Source organism: Nestor notabilis, unplaced genomic scaffold, assembly GCF_000696875.1.
Source record: "Nestor notabilis isolate BGI_N333 unplaced genomic scaffold, ASM69687v1 scaffold7550, whole genome shotgun sequence".
Lineage (NCBI taxonomy): Eukaryota > Metazoa > Chordata > Aves > Psittaciformes > Psittacidae > Nestor > Nestor notabilis.
Window position 1 is genome coordinate 38,833 of NW_009911505.1, and position 9,249 is coordinate 48,081.

Consider the following 9,249-nt stretch of genomic DNA (forward strand, 5'->3'; position numbering starts at 1 on the left):
GAAGCCTCTTCTGGTTTAGATATTACCACTCTGAGTTGCCCAACTCTGGTAGTGCCATCTCACTTCCTTGTGCTTTCATAAGTGTTGATCTCACTCAAAGCACAGAGCAGGTGCTTGTTGGGGAACAGACAAGCTCAAAAGAGCAGGAGCCACTGAGACTGCCTGTGTTTCCAGGATAGAGTGACTCTGAGTTGAAGGGACCAAATCTCACCTTGCTTTACTAACGCTTGCGGGTCTTCCCAGAAGTCATCACCCACTGCACTAATGGGAAATGCCGTGTATGGCTAAGGCCTGGGGTCTCATATAAGCTCTTTGCCTAGCCCAAGCCCCAGTGTGGCAGCATTGGGAATGAAACAGAGCTAAGCCAAAGGAGATGGTGCTGGGGGCTGATGGGGAGGGTAGGAGAGGAGAGGGGCAGACAGGACCACAGAGAAGCAGAAACAAGTTAAAGCTTTCTCTTGAGCTTGCGGCTGGCTCCGCCGCCACCACTCCGCTCCCGCTTCTCCTTGCGGACACAGAAGTACTTGGTGACCCGCTTGCGGCACTGCTCGCACCGCACGGCGCAGCACCAGTGGAACTTGCAGTTGCAGCTGGACACCATCTCGGCTCGCCTCTCCTCCACTGCCAAAAAAACCCACACAGCCGCCGGCAGCTCCGCTTCTCCCACTTGCTGAGCGCCTTGCCCCGCTTCAGGCACTCCCTGCCCTCTGTGCCCAGCAGCCCCAGTGTCTTGTTCTCTAGGCAGTAGTCAGGAGAGTCTTCCAAATGGACCAGTTCCTTCTTGGAGATGGAGCTGAAGGTCTCGGCGATGGCACCCCGGCTGGCAGCGCTGTTTCCTGCACCCTGCAGCAAGTCCACCTTCAGGGCTTTGTGATACCTCTCCTTGAGGTAAGTGCCCACTTCCCGAAACTCAGGCAGCTGCAGCCAGCAGGTCTGGGTGGTGCAGCTCCCCGACACACCATGGCATTTGCAAGTCCGTTTCATGGTCCCTTTCACAGCCTACAGGGTAAGGAGGGAGAGGGGATTCAGGGAAAAGCCCAGAGGGATCATTTCATGCAGCAGTACATAGGGAAACATGGCTTCCTGGCCCTTCAGGAGGGGTTTGCCATCAAACCTCCTTGCGCAGTGGTCCTGCACAGGGGTTGTTGGCTTAAAGCTTGTAGATTTCTCCATGGTACCTTGCTGCTTGAACTGGGAGAAAGAGGGCAGCAGGAAGCCATTAACAGTGTGATCATGGAAGGTTTGCTACCTTAGAACGAACACCACCCATCATGTTTGTACTGCTTCCATGCCTTTCTCCTTAGCAGAGTGGTTGTTTCTTCTGGGCCTGTGCTTTCAGCCGCAGCCAGTTGTGACTCTGCACAATTGAATGTCCAGAGCCAATCTGGTGTGTGCTCTCAGGTCTGCAGGGAGAGAGGGGCTCACCTTTCTACCCGCCTCATTGTTGTGCAGGTTCATAGCAGCTCTGGCATCTTGTCCAGTCTCTAGGGCATCCACAAACTGCTTGGAAATGGCTTCCCCAAAGCCCACGTTATCGCTGCAGCCTCCCCACAGCCAGCCTTGGCCCCCTAGGAAAGATGAGATGTGTGCTGTCAGGGAGCCAGCCCCTCACTTGCCTGGCTTGTGGCTTATGAGGACAAGAAAGGGTCTCAGAAGTGATGGGAGGGAACAGAGGCTGTGGTGCAAATACAGCCAGTTGCTTCTTGGTACTCCCCAACTCCCTCTCCTAGGGCTCATGCATTTCTCCTGAGGCCTGGATAGTAAGTGGCTTATGCAGGCAACACAGGAGTACATCCTGTGTGACAAACCCAGGCTTTTTATAGAGCAAGATTCAGAAGCTGCTAACTATCATTCATTAGCAGCCCTATTGATAAAGCTGTGGGTCTTTTATCAACTTCCCTCAAACCCTGACTTGAGCTGGTTCAGTCTGACTTGCAGGGACACCACCTTGCTAACATGGATTAGCAAACTGGTGGAGGCATCCTGGTCAGAGGGAACAGATTCCCCTCTGCCAGGAGACAACCCAAACCTGGCACACACATATGGAGGAGGCCCTCTTTTTGGTACACCCAGAATCCTGGGATGATGTTTGGCATCTCAGAAGGGTCTAATTTTCCAATTATCATAAAGAAACAAAGGAAACAGCACAGAACTGGGAAACTGCATAGCAAAATGTGGAGGGTACTTTTCCTAACTGCGTGGGAGCTCGATAACTTAGCTTGGCTGACTGGACACATATCATGAGGCTTGCTTCTTTTCCTCCCAGAGAAAAATGACACATTCTTTATGAAGATTTGAGATATGGAACATTCTGACCCTAACGTGCCTTGGCAGTACATCTGGGAGTTGTGGTTTAATGGCCTTGTGCATCTCTTGAAAGGCCTGGCCCTTGCCTGGGCTTCACCAGAGCACGGCGGTCTCCTCTCTCAGGGAAAGGCAGGGGTGTCTCATGGGACGTGGGTAATTACCGTGGATAATGAAGTCCAAATCAAGTGCTGGGACCAAAGGGAGAATGTAAACCTTTCACCAACTTGGATTCAGTACAACGACATTTAGAATTGAAACGCACTGTTTTGGACAAACCCAAAAGTCTTCTTTGCTTCCCAAGGTTTTAAGTTCATAATGGAAAATTTTCATGAAAACAGCTGTTTTGGAGAGAGGAAGTGTAGCATGACTAACTCAGTTTTCCAGAAGAAATAAAATTTGGTGTATCACTGCCCAAAAGTCTTGCTCTGCTAGACTTAGAGATGGGCTATCCCACATCTCAGACACCTAAGCACCAGTGGCTGTTTTGAAAACTATTAGCCAATAAAGCAACTTACTAAATGCTGTATATTCCAGAGGAGTTTGTCATAAACTGGCACATACCAACTGCCCAGTGCTGCTGGGCGAGGCATGGCTTTTAAAAGATTTGGTAATTTGACATTAGACAGCTTTCCATTCAAAACAAAAGACTGAAATGTCAATGTTTTCCATGAAAGCTGAGCCAAGATCTGGAGTGGTGCAGCCTGGGGTTCTCTACCTAGGGTTCCTTAGTGGCTGTGGGCCTGGGTACTGCTGTGATAGGAATGGGATGAAGGGTGTGTGCTACCACAGCGGTTCTCCTGGTTGTGCTCTCATGTGCCTGCCATGCTGGCAAACGCTGAAGGGGGTTATGAATGTCACCCTGCCTTCCCTTCTGGTAATTCTGCTCTGGGGCCACCCTGGTCCTGCAGACCCTGGGAGTCCTGAGGTCCCTGGTCAGCACCGCTCTAACCAGACCTGCCACGTAGATACATGACATCAGATCCTCTCCTCTGCCTTATGACACAGTCATTCCCTCCAGCAGCTTAAACAGAGTTGCTCTTGATTTGAACCAGGGAAACTGCCACCCCATTCTACTTTCCTGCTCATTTAGAATATAATGGAAAACATCAAGGACTTGGCCTCAGCTGGGGTAAACTGGAGGTGGCCCCATTAGCTTCCACAGAGCTACTTTGGTTTGAGCCAGGCAAAGCTCTGCCTGGGCACTATTTCCAGGTGCAGGGACCAGGAAGAAGAGTTGTTTGTTTCTGAAGGCCTCAGCAGAGGAGAGGGGAAGAGCTGCCTCTGCTGCCAGGGACATGAAGAGGGACGCCACTGGTCTCTCCTTACCCAGCTGTCCATTGCGGGAGTCGTCACAGCCACAGTTGTCAAAATCCCCCAGGCTGCAGTTCCGGGTCAGCGTGTACATGACGCCCGCAGAGCTGATGGCATGGACAAAAGCGGTCTCCCGGTTTGCTGTCAAGCGGGAATACAAGGAGAGCAGATTCCATGGTGAGAACAGTGTTGGAAATGACTCCTGCCATGCAGGAGACAGTGTGAGAAGAGACCTGCGATGGGCAGGACTTCGTGGAGTAGGGAGGAGGCCCTACAACCCAGACTGACTCATGCCATTTCCAAAGGTTCAGATTAAGCTTAGCACTTGGCTGTCCTTGTGGGAGCTTGGCAGTGGGGATATAGCAGGCAGCTAAATGTCCCTACACCTCACTGACACACCCCAGAGAGAAGGGGCCCTCTCCAAGGATCAAAAAGCAACTTCTCCACAGCCCCCTTGAGCTTCACCTTCTGCTGGACACTGTACCGGGCTCTGAGCAGTGACCATACACCCACCCACCAGGATCAGTGGTCAGCAATCATCTGACTTCACTAAGCCTTTGGCTCTCATTTAATACCACCAAGGTCTGGATCTGATAACCTTGATGGGAACGGTTCAGGGATGCTCCCAGTCCCTGAGTGTTACTTTGTGCTACAATCGCCTCCTCAAGACCCCAAGAAATCTCTGTCCACCTCTGCCTGGGCCTCTGGTCCCTTGTCTACTGCCAGTCCCTCAAGGGCCTGAGGCTCTCCTCCATACCCAGGCCTGCCTCCTGGAAAGATCCCCCTGGGGCATGCCTGGGAGAGGCATATCCCAGGTGGGGATGGGGAGGAAAAGGAGGCACAGACCCCACGGGCTCTAACCTGCAGCGAGGGTATCCAACGCTTTCCTTGCCGCTGCGCAGCCCGCCGTGGCTGGAGAGCTGCAGTGCCCTCTCGGGGCAGTTCCAGCGGTCCCAGGCGAACTGGAACTTGCACTCCTCGATGCCGCTCTGCGCCCCGGCCGCCACGCTGCTCGAGTAGATGAGGTAGGCCTAGGAGCAGAGCAGCAGGTCAGGAGGGGAACGGCGTGTGCCCTGCTCAGCCCCCTAGCAATGGGGCAAGGAGTCAGGTGTTTGAGTGGCAAAACTGGGTCTGGGTGCAATGGCCAGCATGCAGAGACTATCCCCGTGGGTGACAGGACGGGAATGTCCCCAGGCTACTCCGAGGTCCAGGATTCACTCAGCAGGTCTAGTTTCCATCACACACAGTGCAAAGCTGGTGTAGGCCCAGCCCCAGTAGCGGGGCTAATGCAGGTGTAGCTTCCCTGCCCTGTGCTTCATATCATGGGTCCTGCTGCTTTGGGGTCTAGATGGATGGCAAAATACAGTGCAAACCAACAGGGAGAACATGGCCCCAGGCTCCCCAGGAGGCTGGCTTTCAATTGAAAATTACTTGCATGCCATCTTGCAGAGACAAGATGTACAGAGCGGAGGTCTCCCAGGCTTGGCTCACTGGGGACTGGAGCTTGCCACTACCAGCAGCGAATGCATTTTCTGCTGTGCTGGGCCAGAGCCTGAGCCTCCCGGGGGAGAAGGCTGAGCTGTTGGCTGTTAGCCATGTTAGGAGGTGTGCCAGCCAGCCCTGCCGTGGGGAAGCCTTTATCTCTCCAGTGTGAGAGGAGGCAGAACATTCTACTCAGAGACCAGGGAGCTCCAGGCCAGCAGCTGCCCCTGCCTGCCCCCTCCTTCACCGCAGCCGCAGGGGCACAGACAGTGCTCTGGGGCAAGGTTGCTCCACCACAGCATTGAAAACCATAGAAAGAGCTAGACAGGCTTGGAAGTGTTGCTGTGGAACAGCCAGAACAAAAATGGGGTGAATTTTTACTACTGGTCCTGGCTAGGAAAAAAAGCCTCTGAAAGAGGGGTACAAGAAGGCATGGGATCAGAAATACTGAACAAGGTCCTGGCAATTCCAGTTGCGTTCCTCAGGGAGGTATGTTTTGCAGGGCCTATAGAAAGTACCTTGCAAGCTCAGTGAATGTGAGTCCTGATGCTAACCTGATCATCAGGAGGCAATAGATGGCAGAGACCCTCAGCTGATGCCAAGAGGCAAATTCCAAAATCTCACCCCAACCAATTTAAAAGGACCCAAACCTTGGGGAGCCTAAGGAATTGCAGCTCATAGCAGGTCATTCCTGATGCTCCTGTCTTGCTGCTGGAAACTTGGGGGTGAGGGAAGCACTGGATAATGCTGGATGGAGCCCCTCTCTCCCTGGGTTTAGTGGAATCAGGGACAGAGATCAAAGGGATTTCTCTTACCTTGGGGCCCGTCATCAGGAAATTATTCACTGACCTGGAAGACAGAGATGGTGTCAGAGGAGAGGGTGATGGCGGAGGGGCCTGGGGAATGCCTGGCATCCCAGGGCTCCTCTCTCGCCCCCACAGCCTGCCTGTCTCCTGGCTGCAGCCACCTTTGGTCTCTCCCTTTGTTGCTCCCTATGAGCCAGGATAGTGCCTTCTCCTTCCTCCTACCCTGCTCCCCCAGACAGGTTGTACCAGGCTGTAACCCTCTCGCTGCTCCCTCCTTTTGCTTGTCTTTGCTCAGCTACCCTTCATGCCAATCCCCCCATTTCTTTACTGCTTTCCTCTTCCACCAACCTTTCTTTTCACCTTACCAAGCTGCCGCTTGGCTTAACTCAGGGTAGTGTTGACCCCAGTGCCAGGAGCTGGACTATGCCAAGGGAAGGAGGAGGTCACACCGCTGTTCTTTCACAGTGTGTGTCCTGGCAGCATCCCCCCAGAACATGGTCCCTTGCTTTCCTGTGGTGCCAGCACTGGCTGCCCGTACTCTCTAAGAGGAGCGGTAGCTGAGCACAAACATGTTTATCCTCCCCATCCTGCTGGGCACTGCACGGGGGGCAGTGAGGGTGGGGAGGGATGGTGTGTGGTTCTAGCCAAAACAACTTTCTGGAGTTCCCACTGAAGGGGTGAAGGGGTCATCTCCAAGGGCCACAGGGCAGCATGGCTGGTCTCCATCACTGTCCTCAGGGGCTTGCAGAGCAGAGCCAGTGCAGGCCTATCTGAGTCTCTTCCTCCAGCAAGAAATACTGTTTCAGTGCAAACGTCAGTCAGCATTAGGACTCCATGAGGTTCAGTGACCACTATTAGGAATCCATTAATCGCCTTGAAGGGAGTGAGTGATTGGGAAAAATCTAGAGCAGGCACTGAGAGAAACTGGGCTCTTCAGCTTCTCCTTGAGATTATGTTCTGTTTCAAATGCTGGATGTCTCCCAGTGAAGGATGTCTCTCCTTTTCAGTTAGCCTTTGCAGAGCCTTAACCCACATCTGTCCCTCGAGAGGAGCAGCAACTCCACGCTGCAGTTGGGCTACCTGGCCTGCAGTCACGTTTGCTGCTTTTCTTTCTCTTCTCCATTCCCTGAAATCCCAGTAGCTGGGTGGACCATGGCTGGATGTAGGGGAGAAGGGTGCAAGTTAGGGTAAGGTTTTTCTTCTCCCTGTGTGTTTTCAAGTCATGCTGTCCAGAGCCACAGGTATCCCTGGTAAAGGAGAGAAAGGCACTGTCCTGTTGTGCTACAAATCCAGCATGGAGATGGGTATATTCCAGTGAGGGATCGAGCACAGGCAGAAGCAGGCACTGCCATCCCAAACTGGGGGACAAAGTGTAGACACACTGCAGCCCTGGACATGAGGGACAGACAAGGTGGCAGAACTGGTGCCCAGACATCAGACACATGGGAGATTTAGAGAGGATGTTTCCCTGCCAAGGAAAACCACTCCTGCACTCAGTAAGCCTGTTCACCTCCACTGGAACTGCCCTCACAGAGGCCCTCTCTGAAGTACACCACAAAAAAGGCGGTCTCGTTACTTTAGCTTGGTAAAAATCACAAGAAACCTGACCTTTGCTATTGCTCACTGCTTAGCCAGAGTTGAGAGAACTGGTTTGCAAAGTTTCACTCTGGCAAGTCTAATTTTTTTTTTTTGGTGGAAATTTATCCATATTGATGAAGCTTGCATTGGGAAATCTTCCCCTGGGCCAAAACAGGAGGAAGAGAGCTGTGCCAGAGCATTGCGAGAGCAGGAGATCCTTTCCCTTTGTTCCAGGCCTGGGATTCAGACCCAGCTGTGCTCCAGCCCCCGTGGGTACTTTAGCACGAAGTCGATGGCTGTTTTGCAGAGGAATTTTCCTTTGGGAGCTGCTTCTGCATTGTACAGCTAATTAAATATTTCCTGGGACTCGGAGAGACGGCATCTGTAGCCGGGTGATTAGAGCATCGGCTGACCTGAATCACACAGGGCCATGAACCTGGGACTATTCAGACTGTGTAAGCTGCATGGGTCCCCATCCTAACGCAACTGGGTAGCAGCATGAACAAGTCATTTTTCCATCTGGTTTCCCTCACGTCTTTTGCCTTGACCTTAAGCGCTTTGCTATGGGGACCACACTCAGGATGGTGTCAGTGTGAATCTGAGCCCCTGGTAGCAGCTGTGAGAAAACTCTTGTTAAATGCTACTGTGTAGGCAAGATCTAGAGAACTGCAAGTCCCCTCTTATCTTGCTGCTGTGGCCAAAACAAGAGATACATCCCATCTGCTTTGCTTCCCACCTGGGTAGGAAAAGCTGAATTCACAGTGTGCAAGAAGGATTTGCTTCAAACCCTTGCTAGCCTCATCTTGGATTATGAACATCTGATCAGTTGGAAGGGTAGCTTTAGGAGGAGGACAGTAATCCACAAGTTCAGGGTTTACAGAGAAGCAGCCTGTTAGCAGGTGTCAATTGACATAACTGCACTGAAGCAGAGGATCTGTTCCTCCCAGGAAAAACCTCAAGGTTCACAAAAAGGCCAAGTTCAGGATATGCCGGTTCATCTTCTGCAGCTGAGTAAATGGTACAGTAGCAATTTCCCAGCAGGATATTCTAAACATTTTTATTAAGTTGGAGTGACAGAAGGCATTTTCCCTGAGCTCTCTGATCCACAGGCAGGCACGCTGCTGGGCGGGTTTGTAGGATTTAGACAAGTAAAGGGTTCATTTAGACTGGTACACTTGACCCCCCACATTAAACTCCTGCAGCTGCAAGTGAGTTCAGGAGAAGGGGAGATGGGACTGTTGTATGGCTGGAGGCTAGCTGAAATTCTTCATTTTTATGCTGAGAGGGAAGGAAAGATAATAATGGAGACAAAATCTGTGCTCTTTGTCTTTGCTCGTATGATCTAGCTAAGAAAAATGCATTTCTCTTTTGGATATAGTCTCCAGCAAGGGCACAGAGTAATTAAGCCACTTGTTCCACAGATGTAGCGCAAAATTGTTAGAGCCACTAGAGTCATCTCTGTGCTATGAGTAGGAATCACTATGAAAATGAATCTCTCTTCATTTTTGTCTCTATAGTGTGATTTTTAGTTAGTTAGTTATTTCTACTAATTTTCCATATCACTGTAAAAGAAAATGGAATGTAATGCTAAAAACTAAGTAGCTAGGTGCATCCACAGCAGGTGTAAACCAGCCCAATCCCCATGACTTCAGTGTCACCACACTGTTCTAAAACTTCCTGAAATCACACACATGAAAGGAAATGCTTGAAATTGTTTCCCTTATCCGAGAAAGCTCACAGGGTTTTTGATACCTAAACCTCTTTC

At 51.5% G+C, this 9,249-nt stretch overlaps 1 protein-coding gene across 1 annotated transcript in view; it reads right to left on the bottom strand.

Annotated features, from left to right (window-relative positions):
* Window positions 1-445: 445 nt before the first annotated feature.
* Window positions 446-9,249, bottom strand: part of WNT8B (wingless-type MMTV integration site family, member 8B) — an 11,557-nt gene continuing 2,753 nt past the window's right edge. The window contains 6 exon segments of the mRNA XM_010015105.1: window positions 446-633; window positions 636-999; window positions 1,426-1,568; window positions 3,634-3,759; window positions 4,511-4,649; window positions 5,916-5,949. Of these exon segments, the coding sequence (XP_010013407.1) occupies window positions 446-633; window positions 636-999; window positions 1,426-1,568; window positions 3,634-3,759; window positions 4,511-4,649; window positions 5,916-5,949 (994 nt within the window).